The 18,268-nt window shown below is 49.4% G+C and overlaps 1 protein-coding gene across 4 annotated transcripts in view; it reads left to right on the top strand.

The window, feature by feature from the left end:
• LOC139563074 (zinc finger homeobox protein 3-like) overlaps positions 1 to 18,268 on the top strand; it is a 193,827-nt gene that overhangs the window by 53,344 nt on the left and 122,215 nt on the right. For 2 of the 4 annotated variants that reach the window (XM_071381350.1, XM_071381349.1), the window contains exons 2-5: positions 9,000 to 11,483; positions 11,756 to 12,344; positions 12,639 to 12,665; positions 16,178 to 16,680. In XM_071381350.1, the coding sequence (XP_071237451.1) occupies positions 9,036 to 11,483; positions 11,756 to 12,344; positions 12,639 to 12,665; positions 16,178 to 16,680 (3,567 nt within the window). In that variant the 5' untranslated portion in view covers positions 9,000 to 9,035. The remainder of the gene's footprint in view (positions 1 to 8,999; positions 11,484 to 11,755; positions 12,345 to 12,638; positions 12,666 to 16,177; positions 16,681 to 18,268) is intronic. The other 2 variants (XM_071381352.1, XM_071381351.1) reach the window with 1 other exon arrangement.

The raw sequence follows: 18,268 nt of genomic DNA, 5'->3' as shown, positions 1-18,268 counted from the left end.
CCCAAAAGTCCCAGTTGAAAATGAAAGGGATCCGGATATGACGACTGTAGTTTCAGCTGTCATCTCCTCTTTATTTATGTCTCCAGTGAGAATGAGCCTGGGTAGCCTCACTAGCCTGAGAAGCTGCATAGCTACATGTAAAAATAGCCTGTCACTAAGTGTGAGCACGGGTACCTAATTGGAGCTGTAGTCCAGTGTTGTATGAGAATAGCCAGGCATTACGCGCCAGTGGGATCACTAGTGCATCTCTTTAATTCTCCCTGGCAGTCCCAGCCAACTCCCACTCCTGAGTTATTCTTTCAAAATGGAGCGGCCTTCACATTTCTGGCTAACTCTGTGTCTGTTCTCTCGTCTTTGTTTTCGACAAATGCCCGGACGTTGAGTGTCCCAACACTCCTCCTTCGCTTCCTTCTATTTAAGCACAGGACACATTATTCCTTTAACTTTATTAACGCTCCATAATTCTTTAAAGGAGGGGAAAGCTGCAGAAATTAGTTCTCCCTCGAGGTTTATTGTTTAAAACGAGCACAGCTCTTTCCCAGCATAAGAGCTTCAACTAAGCAGACAGGAATTCAGGCCTGGCCTCATAAAATAAGTATTTGTGTACCAGAAAGATTTTCGTTTTTTCTTTCCAAATCTTTGTCATTAATGACTTTAGCAAATGTGTAGTGGAGAGTGAATGGAGAGGCTGTGCAGGGTCTTCAAAGGAACCCTGTAATTATTTATCCAGGATATCCCGCTCTAGAATTAGAGCCTGGGTCACCATTGGCTTTCATGCCTTTTTTCTGCAAAGAAATCATTTCCACAGAATGGTTTCACTGGGACACCCTCTAATCCCTACTCTGCTTTCTCTGTGCGTGTATGTGCGTGTGTGTGTGTGTGTGTGTGTGTGTGTGTGTGTGTGTGTGTGTGTGTGTGTGTGTGTGTGTGTGTGTGTGTGTGTGTGTGTGTGTGTGTGTGTGTGTGTGTGTGTCAGTGCTAGGGTGCATGACTACGTGTCTATGTATGTAGGCTCATATGCCCCAGCCCATGTTTCATTCTGATGTGTGGAAAGAGATCGTAGTTTAAGTGTCCATTCCTTAGACATCATTCTACGCACATTAGGTCCGGGTCTCAGCTCTCACCCCCAGACAGCTGTCACCCACTCAGGTTTCTTGGTCATTTTGCCTTCACATGCCATCTAAAGGGTTATCTTATCACCCTCCTCAGGTTTAAACTCTTAACAAAACACTGGGCCTAACCCGAACCCCCAGTCTGTCTGGTGGCACTGCTTCAGCCATTGTCTGGTGGCACTGCTTCAGCCATTGTCTGCTAGGACTGGAAGCTCTATGTAACCCTCCAGCTCCCTCCTTCATTGTCCCCCTGATATCCCTAAATACCCCTGTGGGTGGACCAGATCTGAGCTTCCCTGGCCTTCATACAGCTGGCTTATTGTCACAGCTTAACCACTTGTGTCTATGTAATATACTAAAAGGTATGAGGCCTTGCCCAAAAGTTTTGCTCAAAGCCCCTCAACAGTCCATACCTGTGTTAGTGTGTGTGTGTGTGTGTGTGTGTGTGTGTGTGTGTGTGTGTGTGTGTGTGTGTGTGTGTGTGTGTGTGTGTGTGTGTGTGTGTGTGTGTGTGTGTGTGTGTGTGTGTGTGTGTGTGTGTACATGGATGTGTTGGCGTGTGTTCCGTGCCCCTTCAGGGTGTTCCAGAAAGGGAGTGTGTTTTTTTAAGAATGCTCTTCTGAGAATATTTGTCTAATTCCAGGTGCCAGCGATCCCTGTGTTTTACCAGGTGCAGGCCTGGGTCATTACAAAGGTATTTGTTTTCCAGATTACATGGTGCGGCCCAGGATTAGAGGCGCGTTATCCCTGTCCCCCTCTGTCTGTCAGGCCCTGATCCCCAGTGTGGGGCCTGGCTGCCTGTGTCCTGCCTCAGTCACACTGGAGGCTAGGCTAGGCTAGCCTGGCTCCTGGTGCCGTTAGGGATCTGTCACGCCACAGCCCAGAATAACCGACCTCCCAGCCTGGGCCACTGTTGGCTGTAAGGGTGATGGAGGAGGAAGGACAGGAGCTGTCCCTGTCAACAGAGGCTGGGTATGCTGATCAGACTTTCACCCAGCCGTCCTTAATGGAACGAGAAGTAGTGTGGTAATGACTTTTCCTTGTCCGCCCCTATCCCCTCAATCCCTGGGGTTTAGGATGGGCCATACAGGACAGGGGAGCTGGCTGGGAGGTAGAGGGGGCTAGGGGCCTGGGGGGTAGTGGGGGTCAAGAAGTCTAGTCCCAGTCTCCAGAAGCTGGACAGCTGAAGTCCTCTCCAAAACGTTTACATAGAGCCTTGCGATTATGATAATAAACAGTTTTATCATCGGCCTCCCAATCAATAATGCGGCTTCTTAAGGTTTAATATTTCAATGGTATTGATCATCTTAACAACCGTGTTTGCGGTCGGCTTGCAGGTCTGCAGGAAAAATGTGTGTGTGTGTGTGTGTGTGTGTGTGTGTGTGTGTGTGTGTGTGTGTGTTTGTGTGTGTGTGTGTGGTTGGGGTGGGTGGGTGGGTGGGGGGGGGGGGAGGATAGGAATGGGTAGGAATGGGCAGGAATGGGTAGGAATGGATAGTCATGATGTCGTCTGATTGATTAGTGCCAGACTAACCTTTCCACTGGGCTCTGGAATGCCCCCTGTGTCCCTGTGCATTTTACACTCAGCCCTGTGAGAAAATGTTCACAGCATGCTACGGAATAGGAGTACTTTTTATACAAGACCATCACTAATCAGTCAACTTAGCCTGCTTGTCTGTCTGAACTCGGGCAGAGAGGCTGGACGTGTAATTAACTGATCAGCCTGGTGTTTGTGAGCCTGTTAGCAGGTAAAGGAGGGCCTACACACACACACACGCACACACACACACACACACACACACACACATGCTCCTGCTAACTCAGGACCCCCCTGCTGTGTTGTGGCGCATGCTGTGCCTGCTCTGTGCAGCAGGTTGCCTGGGGGCCAACGTAGGTTTTTGCGGTGTGAGCATGATCGCCCATCTCTGATTATACATCAATATATATCCCAGAGATAATTTATGCATTTACTGAACACAAAGCTTTATCTAAACGAACCACTGGGGACATCGCATGGAAATAACACAGCGCCAACATCCACTATGGTTTGTTAAAAAGGAAAGATAGCTCGCGGCTGCTGTAACAATAACTTATTTTTGTAGTTATTAAAACAGTGTCTTCTCTGTTTCATTTTTTACCTGACACTTTGCAGAAACTCGCATGCTCCTCCGTAATCTGGAGTCCAAGGTCACAGATCAAGTAAAGATGACTGTGATTGCATACAATGTTAAAACAGAAGAGTGGCTTTTGTGCAAACGAATCGCTTAACAAAAACAACACAGTGAGAAAAACCAATGTCTAACAGTATGCATTTTTAATCTGAATGTATTCAGTCTGCTCCCCCTCTCCCTCTCTGTGGTGTGAGTGAGATGATGTGAGGTTTCTCTCATTTGTACTCCCAATCTGCCACAGCTCAACGGCCCCCCCATGCTGCCTGCTAATTGGCGGGAGACTGGGAGCTTCCTGCTGTGTGTTCGCTGCTTCCCTTCGCTTTGCCACCCCACCAGCTCTTTCTCCACTACTGAGTAATTAACCCACAGCTAATGAACTACTTCTAATTACACACCACACTGTTTCCATCGCACCCTCCAAAAGTGAGGAGACACTCTGCCGCCACATTCCAATCCGTTCTGGAAGGCTTTGAACCTACCTGCTCTCTGATTGGTGCGGTTGTTCAGACTGTCAGTAGCTATATCACAGCCCTGCTACTTTGTTCAAATCAGTTCACCTCTGTTGTGCAACACGGAGTGGATTCAGAGAATCTGATGATGTTGCGTAAACGATAACAGCATTTTCAAGGTTCTATTTCAAGTCCATGAACAAAGGAGGCAATTGATACTACAAAATCAATTTGTTCATACTTTCTCTGGCCAAAGAAAAGCAGTGTAAGAGCTGAATGGTAACAGGCATTAATGCTGTGATACAGAATGGCCTGCAGTACACCAGTACACCTCCAGGGTGCTTTACTGTGCCATATAGTAGTCAGCAGGGCCATTTTTGACCCAATCTTCATCTCATTCCAGAATTTGGGCAGGAAATGTTTTGTAACTGCAGTGATACATGCTGGGAATTGTAGTTTGGCCCACATCCTCTCCTCAGAGCCTGGGACCTGAAGGTGTAGTGGTTGTGGCATGACAGATGAAGCATGCTTCAGATAGCCCTGCTATCAGCTGCTTGATGTACAGTACTCCCAGCCACACTACACTGACCCCCCCCCCCCCCCCCCTCCTCACACACCACTATACTCCCCTCTCTCCTACCCAGCCAGAGCCCTTGCCTCAGCCTCGGTCTTGACACAGACACGGCTATTTCTGTTCCACAGACTGATAGCTCCAACTGAAGATCATTGATTTTACGGGAAGCCCTGTTTACAGACTGAGTGCCATCGACCTGAGGTGACTTTTTGCCTCCTGAAGTAGGAGCAGCACTGGAGCATCCTTGTGTCTGTGTTATACACTCACAGAGAGGAGGAGGAGAGGGAGGAGGAGAGGGAGGAAGTTTACAGTACACAGAGAAAAGACAAACACTGGCCTGATTTGAAACACTTTGATGTACTGTGTTAGGAATCATACTTAATTAGCACTGTAACATATTTTGTTAATTGTGTAAAAACTAATTGGCCTAGATGTTAGTACTGTATATAGTGGAGAAGATTGGTCTGGGGGTGACAGGGACAGCCGGTGTAAGGCCGAGGCGGCGAGAAGGAGAGAAGCAGCCTGTGCCTCAATGCAGTCCCTTAGGAAGATCCCACCATCTAAGGCTTAGGGATAAGGGTAATACAGGGGCCTTATGTTGGGCATTAACATGTACTTAAGGTAAAAAGTGAGATGTATGCATACATTTCATTGTTGATTAATTGGGGCAAGCCTTGGAGAAGATCCCCTGTTCATTCTGCCTGAGGACTACAATGGTTCCCCCATCGATAAGCACGTCCCCTGTGCAACATCAAAGGCCCTCCCTGATTTATCAATAAGAAGCCTTCCTTCCCACATTTTCCTGTAACTTGCTTAGCATTTACACCATTGATTTTCCAATAAGCACCCATATACCCTGCGGTGGCTGGCCAGGCCGAGGCTCTGTGAGATGGCTCAGACTCGAACACAGACAGCCCTTCTAAAGGACAATGGGAGATGGGGGGGGGGGGGGGGGGGGGGTGTAGTGGCTTTTTGGGGGGTTCATGGGGTGAATGAAGGGGGAGCTATTTCTATTTTTAAAGGTCTCCCCTCAGCTAGAAAGGCTGTGGTCTAGGTGTAAATGGAGGGGGGTAAGGTGGGGTTCAGGTCCAAGCCCGATGGGGGTGTTCTCAGCTGGGGCTGGGCCAGAGTTAATTCCCCAGGAGACCCTGGTTCTCCATGGTCCTCTGGAGGCCTGGCCCCCAGGCAGGTGATTGTGCATGCTTATAATCAGATGGATCCTTAGCCTTTAATTCCTCCCTGGCTTGGCCGGTAAATCCCACATAATGAAAGGGCCCATAAATAAAAACTTATCTCATTTTCCATCCCTGCAAAATGACAACCAGACCCACTCTCTGACAGGGTTCATTAGGACCTGGGCCCTTTCAATAGGCTCAACCTTATCTGCTCTGTTAAGGTGGGGGAGGAGAACATAATGCTTTTTATGCCTCTAAGTCAGAGACTTCTGTAGAAGAGGTGTGAGGATGGGTGGGAGGACTGCCCCCTATGGCCAGGCCCTGTGTAGTGTGTATGGGCATGCAACCTCCCTCCCTTTCTCCCAGAGTCCAGGAATCCATGCTTTTCTTCCCTCTGATTATCTCTTATTGTGAGTTGAGGCTTGTTTTGGCTGCTTATTGTTTGTCTCTCAGCCCAGTGGGCCCGGTGAGGGAGGGAGAGAGACAGAGAGAGTGAGTGAGAGGGGGGCGGGGGGGACAAGGTCAGGGTTGGAAAGCACAGGCCATGGCAGGAATCCTGTTGTTTTCCTTTAGCAGCAGCTCAGATACCAATATGCAAAGGAAAAGTCCAAGTCATTTGCATAGTACAGTACCTAACCTTGGGTGTTAATGTTAACATACTGCAGGAAGTACTACCTTTACTGGCATGATTCATCCTTTTAATGTGTGGTTATTACAGCACAGAGACACTTTGTCCCATACTTCCCTCTTTGCCCTTCCAGTGCTCCTGTCCGTCTGTCCATCTCCCTCATTTAGGGCCTTTGAAAGATTCAAGCTTTTCCTGCTCTAAACAGGTGTCGCTTAGCGAGCAGACCTCCTGAAGACAAACAGGGAGATAGCTTTGTATCAGCCGGCCCATCTGCGACTCTCCGACTCCAGACAATCCCATTGCACATCAGTAACCACCACAGGTTATTGAATTAGACCATCTTGATTTTAAAGAGCAATCCTGTTTTCTAGTAAGCAGTGGACACGCTGAGCTGGCTTAGGCCACAGCTCAGCCTCCATCACTGGCCAGGGGTCATCCTCCTCTCCTCTCCCACTCTAATTGCTTTAGACACATTACAAGGGCGTGATGCTAATAGATGCATAGTGCACACACATACAGTTATACAGTAGCTACATGCTAGCACCGCTGTTTAAACTCCGGGAGCCATAGAGGGATATTGGACAAAGGACTGGAGAAATGTAGTGAATGAGGGATGTAAAGTAGTAGTTTAGGCTGGTGTGCTGTGTGTTTTTCCACCCCACCCCTCTGTGGGCTAGCTAGGCGCCCCATGTAGCAGGCAGTGATGTGGGCACAGTGTTCGGGGCATGGTCAGGACAGGCAGTGGAATCTGGAGGAGGGGCTGATGGAACAACAGATTACAGGAAAAGGTGTGAAGGAGATCCATGTTCAGACAGGATGGGTGCTCATCTCATTGCTACTTCTTCTCATTAGACAAATCATCCACAGGAAAGTTTGTTCCTTTTTTTGTGGTTAGCTGCAAAATATGATCCAGGTGTCCTTTGTTTAATGGATTAATTAGTTATTTTATTTGTCTGTTAGGCATGGATTTTTTGGAGAAAAAAAAAATGATTCGCTGTGGTTTCGTTTACCTCAGTCCACCTGGTTACTATCCCCTCTCTCAATATGGCAGCCAGCTACAAATCATGTCTGTCTGGATCAAGTAATCCTCTTAATAAGCCTATTATCTTTCATTCTGAATGCAAAGCAACAGAGAGGTCATCAGTGTGGCTCTGTCTGTGTGGAGTACAAACAATGAAAGCAGGTGGACATGGGCTGACACCAAATGGTTGCCTACCTTCACTGTTTTCAGTGGAAGATCCTGCAACTACTACACCCGCCTTGGCTTCATTACGCTCAGATAATGCAGTTAAACATACAATATCGGGTTTCTTATCAAACCAATTATGTGCATTAATTACACCTGACTAGAATTCACTCCTCCAGTCAGGGCAGACGGTCATAATTAGCAAATCCAGTCAAAATATGAAGGTGCGTGTTAAAAGACTCGGCCCGTTGTTTGAGTAGCATAAGTGCATATGGAGTGGGGGGTATTTTCTATCAGACATTAATGAAGAGCGAGGCAGACATGATCAATCTCTCCAGTGTGGGCCAGCCCTCTCTAGTTAATATGGTAGTGGGTGGGGGTGGAGACACACTGTCTGATCACAGCTAGAATTTGCATCCCTAAGTAAGTAAATAAGTAAATATATCAAGTGGCGGCAGCGAATGTGCTAATCAGCCGGGACATGGCGGCTGGGCTGAGCATGGTGCCGGGAAACTTTGCTCATGTAATATTCAGTACTGGCTGGGTTAAAGGGCAGGCCAGAGTTATTGGTTTCAGCCCGGTCGCCCCCCTTTAATCAATGCTGCCTGCATCCCTTTAATACAATTATTAGCTCAGCAGTATCTCGCGCTATCATTTTATCTCCTCGCCACTCTAAATTGCGGCCTGTGTATTGCTGGGCCACTGGTGCTCAGGGCATGGCCAGCTCCTGAAAGCACAGCTCACATTTATTCTTTCAGAGGCAGAGGATGGCTGGAGTGTTTGAAACCAGGCTGACCAAGGAGGTGGATGCCAGATCTAAACACAGCTGCATTTCAGACCCAACCCAGCTGGTGTATTTTGGGCTTTACTGAAAACATTGCCTTTTTTCCTCTCCTCCTCTTTGAGAGAGTGTGTATGCGAGGATACAAGTAATTACCTGCGTTGCATACTGCGTTCTGTGCACTCAACGAGAGAGGAGTGGGTGATGTGTTTTTCTATGCATGATTTCTCTTATTTCAGTAGGAAGGGAGAGGGCTGTAAAATGGCTGTGAAGTTATCAGCAGTACCCTTCACTTCTTCTCTAGTTATGTAAATGTATCATGTCCTGATGGGTGGTTTCTCTGTGTCTAATTATCGCACAGTGAATCTATTTTATCCATTAAGTTAGGCCTGTTTCTCCCTCTTTCTGACTGGAAGTTAATTAAAAACGGATGTAGGATTTGGAGAATGTAAGATTAGGGGTGTTGTTTGGAAGGTGAAGATAAAAGATGGTAACTTCCTGATATGGCAGGAAGATGAATCGTGGGACGACTTATTAGTGCTTGTCTCAGGTATTGTGTTTAAGTACCTAATCTAGCATAATGAGCACTCTGTCATTTACCTAATTAGATCTCACACTTTTGGCTCTCACCCGATGCACTATACATTAAATGTGTTCTTCTCGCCTGGGTTCTATAGATAGATGTTCCTTTGATGAAGGTGCTTTTTATCCCCCCTTACGTGAAGAGTGCATTGGCGGAGGGGAAAATATGGAAGTAGTTAGGATGAGAACAATGCTATGGGTTATGTTTATGAAAGGAGTTTATACAAGCTTAGGAAGAGAGAGTGCATATGTGTCCTTGTTGATAACCATGGTCCTTTCATATATTCATTACCATTAGAGTCTCTTACCAATCTCTCTCTCTTCTCTCTCTGTGTCTTCAGGCCTGGATGCGATGAACACCTCATGTAGGCATCAGCATGGACAGCTGTGAGTCTCCCGTGGTTTCTGGGACAGACGATGGGCTCGGCTCCTCCACCACCTCCCAGCAACAGCAGCAGCAGCATTACCCTCTGCAGACCTGGAACGATCACTCTAACTCGCAGGTCCCTCCCAGCAGCCAGCCCTCTTCCCTGGAGCCCCTGTCTCTCTCTGCACCCTACCCCTCTGTGAGAGAGCCACAGCAGCAGCAGCATCCCACCCGGACCCCACCCCTGGCCCACAGCGACAGCTCCGCCTCAGGCCAGCTGCACCCCAGAAGAGAGAAGCTCAACGAGGAGCAGGAGGGAGTGAGCTGCGGAGAGGAAGAAGAAGAATTGGAGGACTTGGATGAGATGGAGATCGACAGCTGTTTCCCAAGTCTGCAGCCCTTCCCCGGAGTACCCATAGCTCCTGGAGGAGGGGGCATGCCCACGCTGCTACGCCAGCAGCCTAACCGACAAAGGGGTGTGGCGGAGAGCGGGAGTGAGGAAGGAGAGGAGGAGGAAGGAGAGGAGAGCAGTGATGTGGAGAACCTGGCTGGGGAGATAGTCTACCAGCCGGACGGCTCAGCCTACATTGTTGAGAGTCTCAGCCAGCTGATCCAAAGCGGAGGGGGTGCAGTGCCCGGCCTGCTCCCCACAAACTCTCTCCCCGTGGCGGGGAAGCCGGGGGAACCTGCTGGGACCTCATCCTCGGTGTACCCTCAGATCATCAACACGTTCCACATAGCCTCGTCGTTCGGGAAGTGGTTTGGTTCCTCAGACCAAGGTTTCCCCAATACCTCCACCCTGGCAGGCCTCAGTCCTGTCCTGCACAGTTTCCGCGTCTTCGATGTGCGGCACAAAAGCAACAAGGATTACCTGAACAGCGACGGGTCTGCCAAGAAGTCCTGCGTATCCAAAGATGTTCCCAACAACGTGGATTTCTCCAAATTTGATGGGCTGGCCCTCTATGGCAAGGGAAAGCCCATCCTCATGTGTTTTCTCTGCAAACTGTCCTTCGGCTACCCGCGGTCTTTCGCCACTCATGCCGTCCACGACCACCGCATGACCCTGTGTGAGGACGAGAGGCGGCTGCTGGGGGACAATAAGGCATCTGCCATCATCCAGGGCATCGGGAAGGACAAAGAGCCCCTCATCAGCTTCCTGGAACCAAAAAACAAGAGCTCTCCTATGCCGGCACCCTCCACCATGGTCCCCATGAACTCTGGCCAGAGCTTCTATGGCACGTTCAGTGGGGTCCACCTGGAAGCAGGGAGCAGCAGTGGGGGCTGCGAGGCCCTCCTGAACAAAGACTCTGACTCCTCTGGCCTCCAGCAGCAGCAAGGCTCCCTCCTCTCTCTGGGGGGGCTGGGCAACCCCAAAGCACCTGCTCTTACCTCAACCCCAGGCCCTGCCAAAGACTCCATCACCCTGCCCAAGCAGGGAGGGAGAACAGAGGGGCCTGCTGGGAAAGAGGGGATCCGCAGGCGGGAGCACGGGGACAAGGAGGGGCGAGAAAGCAAGGTACGCTTGGCTAGCCAGGAGGGGGGCTCGGAGGAAGAGGAGGAACTGTTATTAGAGGAAGATGAGGTGGAGGAAGAAGGAACTGCGCTGGCCTGTGTTGGTAACAGTGGCAGTGGTGGCGGAGAAGTGGGGAAACCGGCTGCCTCAAACCAAAGCATTTCCAAATCTCCTTTATTAATACCTAGTAGCGCTCTCCAGCCTACTGCCTGCCCATCTGCAGCCAGCCCCACCCTCAACAGCAAAGCCCCAGCTTCCACTTCTTCTTCCTCTGTCAGGGAAGAGGGCTCGGCGGCAGACGGTGTGGGGAGGACCTCGGAGCTCCCTCTGAGCTTTAACTGCCAGGGGCCCACTGTCCCCATGGCGATGGCGGCTGCAGCCAACAGAGGGAGCGAGGACGTCGCCGCGGGCACCTCCTCACCTCTGGCCTCCAACGCCTCCGCCGACGAAAGTGCCAATCGAGATAGTGCCACAGCTCCTGAACCAAATGATTGCCCAGCAGAGGGAGAGGAGGACAGCGGAGCCCTTCTGCACCATCACCACCTGCACCATCACCACCACCACCTCCACCCCTCAGCCCACTCCCACTCTCACCCACACCCCCACCCAGGGGGGTCCTGTGAAATGGGCGGTGGCGGTGAGTGCCCTCAGAACCACGGGCCTGGAGGAAGTGGGGTGGAATGCCCCAAATGCGACACCGTCCTGGGCTCCTCGCGGTCCCTGGGCGGACACATGACCATGATGCACTCGCGCAACTCATGCAAGACACTCAAGTGTCCCAAGTGCAACTGGCATTACAAGTACCAGCAGACCCTGGAGGCCCACATGAAGGAGAAGCACCCAGACTCCGGTGGCTCCTGTGTGTACTGCAGCAGTGGCCAGAGCCACCCGCGTCTGGCCCGAGGAGAGAGCTACACCTGCGGATACAAGCCCTTCCGCTGCGAGGTCAGTACTTCAACCTAGTCAGTTGAAGATCCAACCTAGTCAGTTGAAGTACTGACCTCAGCCTAATGACTAGTATACTGACAGGTGGTAGGACTTTGAATAGAACTTTAGCACAATGTGAAATATGTTGATATGTTGACATGTTGACTGATATGACATATCAATCAACATGTCATGATATTATTTATATTTCATGGACTATAAGCTAGAGGCAACAAAGATTTCCACTTTACAACATGAGCAAAAATGAACGTCTTCTCTCTATTTTCTAGGTGTGTAACTACTCGACCACCACTAAGGGCAACCTGAGCATCCACATGCAGTCGGACAAGCATCTGAACAACATGCAGACCCTGCAGAACGGAGGCTCCATCCCCTCCGCCGAGCAGCAGGTGTTTGGCCAGCACCCTGGAGGGGTCGGAGTGGTGACCGTGCCCTCTGTGACCCAGGCCAGCACCCACCACCCGCCCCACCACCACCACCCCACCCAGTCCTCCGCCCACATGGCGGGGCCCTGCGGTTCCCCCTCGCCCACCAAGCCAAAAAGCAAGCCCACGTGGCGCTGCGAGGTGTGCGACTACGAGACCAACGTGGCGCGGAACCTGCGCATCCACATGACCAGCGAGAAGCACATGCACAACATGATGCTGCTGCAGCAGAATGTGACCCAGATGCAGCATGGTCGGCTGGGCCTGGGGGCCATGCCCTCTCCCTCCGAGGCCGAGCTCTACCAGTACTACCTGACCCAGAACATGAGCCTGCCCCCAGGCCTCAAGATGGACCCGGCTGGAGCTGAGGCCCAGTTCCTGCTGGGAGGCTTCCACCTGGACCCCAACATGGCCGCCTTGGCCCCCCAACTAGGTGAGCTCCCTCAGTCTGCCTCTGCAACAGTGGAACAGTGGGAGCCATTCTGGCTCTTGCCTCAGTACTGCCTCAGGTCACCACAGAGAAGGCAGACTGCAGTTCAGTACGAGTTCACAAGGGGTGGGATCGCTCTCACTGCTGCCAGCTGTTTATTTTTAAACATGAAACACACAGTTATAAACTGTATGTGTCTAAATGGAAAATTCAGCTTTGATTTTTTTTAAATGCTTCACTTTTTAACCCATTTAGACATAGGCTAATTGTGTTAATTTATTTACTGAATGTGTGTAGCGTGGCCAGTAAATGAATGCATGAATGGTAAGTCATTTTATATTTACATTCAATGATTTATAGTTTTAGTGATGAATATAGAATATTAAAAAATCCCCATGAGAAACAGCAGAGCAGCCATTTCTCTGAACCAACATGCAGGCAAAGGGTTAACCAGGGAACACATTAGCCCTCCCTCCCTCACTCTCACACCCACTCTATACACACAATCCTATCTTTCATGTTGGCAGCGGTCTCTTTCTTTCTGTTTCTGTTGCCCGAAGGTACACCTGCCCTACTGAACTTAACATCATTCGCCCTTTTTCCAAGCAAAGAGCCCCATTGAGATAAAAGAGGGGAGGTGAAACAACGACAATGTATAAAACACGAGATTTCTAGAGGGTGGACCTAACTCACAACAGTCCCTTTCTGACTTAGTGTAAAAGACGACTTGTTAGTTGTTACCATATGACAGTTTCTCTCTCACCAATGTGCTGGAGCTGAATCGATATCTTCCCAGTAAAAGAGGGGATCCTCTCCAGATGGTGTCCTTGGTATTAGGATAGTGTTTCACTCCGGCTCGGCTGAGAAGAGTGGACCTTTAGACCCAAGGCTAGTGAAGCTATCGGTGGAGCTTCAGTTAGGGAAATTTTGGGTTGATTTTAGAGAAAGCTGACCCTCGTTAAAAACGACCCTAACCATTAGAGTTATGAGAGCTTTTTTGTCTCCATCAGTTATTAAGCGGTGTAGGTAGAACTTCTCTGAACGTTCCTTAATAGCCTCAAATATGCCCCCCAAACTCACACATCCACACTTCACTTCACTTCATAACACACGTAGGAGTTTAGTTTACATTTCCAGTCTATGTCACTCTATCTGGGTCACACTGACTGGGAAAGTCCCCCTGTGATACCTTGTTTTCCTCACAATAGGCAGTGGGAGGGAGAGAGAGAGAGAGGAAGAGAGAGAGAGAGCAGCTCAGGGAGCCCCTTGTTTGCCCATGTCCTCCAGGCCTCCGCTCCTCTGAACATCAGCGTTTTCATGTCATTATTTCCAAACTGCCACTGAACTCCGCCACTGGAGCTCTCTTTTTCCCCCCAACGTTGTAATTGCAGCTATAAATGTTATCTTGGTCAAAGAAGGGAGGAGTAGAGGGCCCAGTATGGGTAATTCAGCGGCATAGCTGAGTGTTTGGCGTGCCAGTTACAACCCCACAGTTTGTACAGACTTGTCTCCAACTGTCGCCGGTTCAAAGACACGAACAAGAATGGATTGCTGTGACTAATTTTTTATCCCCTCTCTTGCCATCTGGTTCATTTTCCTGTGAGGGAACGTTTAATAAGCATGTTACAGGGAGGCAATGACGAGGCATTACTCTCAGCCCTAAAACGACCACAGTGTCATCCCGAGCCACACACATTCTGATTGACTGTACACACCGATACACTCCATCACACACGCACAACTCTGCGCCGTCATAACTCTGTCTGTGCAGCTCAAGGACAGATAGTATCCGTCTGTACCTCCCTCCCTTTAGTCCTCTTTTCCACTGTGTATTTCTGACTTTTGAGGACATTGTTAGACAGAGAGGGAGATGACAAATCCTGACCTCACATGATCTCACCCTCTATGTAATCCTTATCCCCAGGACTCAGCTGCTGCAGATACAGAGAGAGGGGGGGGGGCCTTAGCTATTGTGTGCTCTACTTTGTTGTCCAATATATTGCCTGAATGCTGCAGCATCTAGGTAGAACTCTCTGAAAATCCAGCAAAGCTGGTCCACCACTAATCTTTTGGAAGTTCCACCAAGCCCTGTAGAGGCACGTTAATATATTTACAGCCTGAACTTGGACTCTGCTTATGTCAAAGAATAGAGTTTCCAAGATTTCCCAATGATGTGTGTTTATCTCAAGCCTTTTAATGTTATTTGAAAGTGAAAATATTTCCACAGCGTCCTGCCTCCCTTTCCTTAAACATTGATACGGACTGACAACGTCTCAGTCAAAATATTCTAGGTTATATTTAACAGAGGCCTGCTTACATCTAAAACACATGTAGGGACCGCAGACTGAACCTATTCTCACACAGCCGTGAAGGCAGAGGTAATCACTGTGTCTGTGTTGCAGCATGTAGTCTGCAGTGGAAAAGTGTGAGAGCCACACAGGAATGAGAGAATAAAGATGAGGAATGGAGAGGAAGAGATAGAGATAGGGGTAGTAACTAGTGAGGTGACTGGGAGAGAGAGAGAGAGAGAGAAGGGGGGCCCTGGCTGGAGAGGTGGATCTGTGAGTGATTTCAGAGGGCTTCACAGAGGTCTCCTTCTCCCGGCTATAAAAACTCAGGTAATGGAGAAAAGTCAGAGAGCAGGCTGCATACTGCAGCAATAAATAAAAAGAGGCTGCTGGAATTAATTTAGTGTAAAGCCAGGCGGGGTCAGCTCAGTCTGGGCAGTGATAGATTAAAGATCAGCGAGCAAAAAACTCCCCAGCCACTCTTACCTCATTTTTACCGCCTTTAGTTTTTTCCCTCCTCCTCTTCAGACTGTAGATATGGTTGTTTCTGTTGTTGGATCTGGATGTGTGCGGTGTTTTTTTACTCCCACCCTTCGCTCAGTTACCGAGTAGGATTCATCTGGTAGGTGTCTGTATCGATTTAGCAGCTATGCGGAGTCGAAAGAGGCAGGAGAATCCAAAGAGAAAAGTGGATTTTTTGTATTATTATTCTGTGAACAAGGGTACTGGATTTGATTTACAGTAATGTATGCTTGGGAACTCTTTAGTTCTCTTGTAATGATAGAATAACTTTATTTTTCTGCGGAGCTCACGGCCTCTGGAGTTGATTTAGTGCCGGGCCGTGAAAGTGCACCAGTCCAAACAGGACTACGTGTAAATCCTTACTCTGGCGTTGCAACGTTTCTGCACCCTGCGAAAAAGTCCAGACTTTCTTTCTCTTGGCTCAAAGGAAGGATAATCTTGATTTAATCAAATTAGGTACATAAATACACACATGCACATTATCCTCAGAGGGGTATTGGAACTAGAGAGTAAATCCACTTCGAATGCAGAGACAAACATGGCTCTTTGTTGAAAGTTGAACCGTACACCTTTCACTTTTCCAAGGACATTTTCCATGCTGAGGGAGGCTCAAAGAACTGAGAGCCCCTTTGGAAAACCCCATGCCTCCATCCCCTCTAAGAAACTCTAAATAGCTCCTGATGTCCAGAAAAGTACATGTAACACAAAGTGAAATAGATTGATGGCTAGATAGGAATAATCCCTGAAAGCTGTACTTAGAATTCAAAGCTTGTGAAATTTGAAAATAACCAACTGACCGTGTGCGTGTAACCAACTAAGCACTCTCTCTCTCTCTCTCTCTCTCTCTCTCTCTCTCTCTCTCTCTCTCTCTCTCTCTCTCTCTCTCTCTCTCTCTCTCTCTCTCTCTCTCTCTCTCTCTCTCTCTCTCTCTCTCTCTCTCTCTCTCTCTCTCTCTCTCACACACACACAATTTCTCTCTCTCTTCCCTCCTCTCCCTTTTTCTCTCTTTCCGTCCCCGGTGCTCAGTAGGTGGGGAGATCCCCATGGACATGCGGCTGGGCAGCGTTGGTGGTCAGTTGGTGTCTGAGGAGCTGATGACCCTGGGGGAGAGCTTGTCGCAGACCAGTGACCCCTCCCTCAAGCTGTTCCAGTGTGCCGTGTGCAACCGCTTCACCACCGACAACCTGGACGTGCTCGGCATGCACATGGGTGCTGAGCGCAGCCTGCCCGAGGAGGAGTGGCGCGCCGTGGTGGGCGACTCGCACCAGTGCAAGCTGTGCCGTTACACCACACAGCTGAAGGCCAACTTCCAGCTGCACTGCAAGACCGACAAGCATGTGCAGAAGTACCAGCTGGTGGCCCACATCAAGGAGGGGGGCAAGGGCAACGAGTGGCGCTTGAAGTGCGTGGCCATCGGCAACCCGGTGCACCTGAAGTGCAACGCCTGCGACTACTACACTAACAGCCTGGAGAAGCTACGCATGCATACCATCAACTCCCGCCACGAGGCCAGCCTCAAGCTGTACAAGGTACGTGCTTCACCTTCACCTCTCATCCCTCCTTTCACCTTACCGTTCTCCCCTTCCACCGTTCCTCTCTTTTCTCTTCTTCCTTCCTAACGTTACATTCTTCCACGGTACTCCACTGCAGATCCCTGGATTCTGCTCCACTGCTAGCCTCTTCCACCAGTCATGAATGATGGCCCTGTTGTCTAACCCTTCTGTTCACAGGGCCCATACAGAGGAGTGGGCGGGCTAGAACATGGCAGGTGGATCCGGGTAAGGAGGATAAGGGGTGAAATCACTAGGAGAGGGATGAAGAAGTGTGAGGAGACAGAGGTTTGGTGTTAACACTCCTCGGAGCGGGAAAGGCAGAATCGTTCTCGACAGCCGTATTGATTTTCGCTGGACTTGGAGCTTCACCTTCTCCTCTAATCATTCCATAATAACCAATGGATGAACACTCTCTGAACAAATGGCCATAAATCTAACAGGCCTGATTCCACTTAGGCACCTATCCTGTGTGTCTGCGGCTAGACTAGGGCTACTCTGTGTTTAACCCAACCTGGCATGGCTATATAGACGGCTAACACAATCACACACACACACTAAGACGTAAACAAACACATACCGTTCACCCACACATTCACACACCCACACAACTGTAGCTCATCACACTGCTCTGTCCCCAAACACACTGTGCCTTTATTTACACAAAGACTCCACTCCATTCTCAAGTGTTAGGCTATTGGAAAGTAAATGGGCAAAACAAACAATATATTCTATTGGTTTTATATGAGCTTAACTCTTATTTTCTGTCTTTTTGCAGTATAACTGCTCTTGGCAAATAGTGTAATATAGGAGGGGGGAAAATGAGGAGACATTATTGTGTTTTTAATCACATTAAAAAAGCTAGGGTAAAATATACCAATTGAAAACCCTCTCCAAACGCCTGTCTCTCTGGCCCTACTGAAAGCCCCCTGCTTTATGAATGGTTCCTGGGATCCGCTGATGTTTTTATTGCAGGTTTCCTGTCTGCAAGGCCTTTGTAGTGAGAGATCCTACAGTAGCGGAGACAAAAAAAATTAAACACTTAGGGGGAGGTGTGAGCCTCTGCTCCCAGGTCGACCATTAGGAGGGCGGGAGGGAGCAGGCCGTGTTGACGCTCGGTCAGGGTAGGGTAGTGGCCCGGCCTCCGTCCCAGCAGCCTCTGGGCCTGGAGAGAGACAGAGAGCAGGGTTATAGTGGAGCAGGACTGGCGCAGTGTCTCCACCACTCGTGCCCAGACATGTAGCCAGGATATTTACAAATACCACACTGATTAAAATATGTAACACAATCTGTAGGACACGTTGGGCCTGGCCTGTGGAGGCAGAGAGGCTGAAAGGGGCCTCCTAGTGCCCCAGGATAGGTTCATCCTCACTGGGCAGGGCTGGGGTAAACCTGGGTGTTCTCTGTGCCCCCGAGACAGACGGGACACTCTGCCCACATGCCAGTGGCACTGTCTCACACTTGACCGAAGTAGATGGGCCCTGACATACTGCATATCCTCCTCACACCTTAGGTGGAAAATAATGTTTTGTCTGAAAGGAGAGTGAAGAGTTTATATTACATTGTC

Source organism: Salvelinus alpinus, chromosome 33 (genome assembly GCF_045679555.1).
Source record: "Salvelinus alpinus chromosome 33, SLU_Salpinus.1, whole genome shotgun sequence".
NCBI lineage: Eukaryota > Metazoa > Chordata > Actinopteri > Salmoniformes > Salmonidae > Salvelinus > Salvelinus alpinus.
This window is presented reverse-complemented; position numbering and strand designations above follow the sequence as displayed.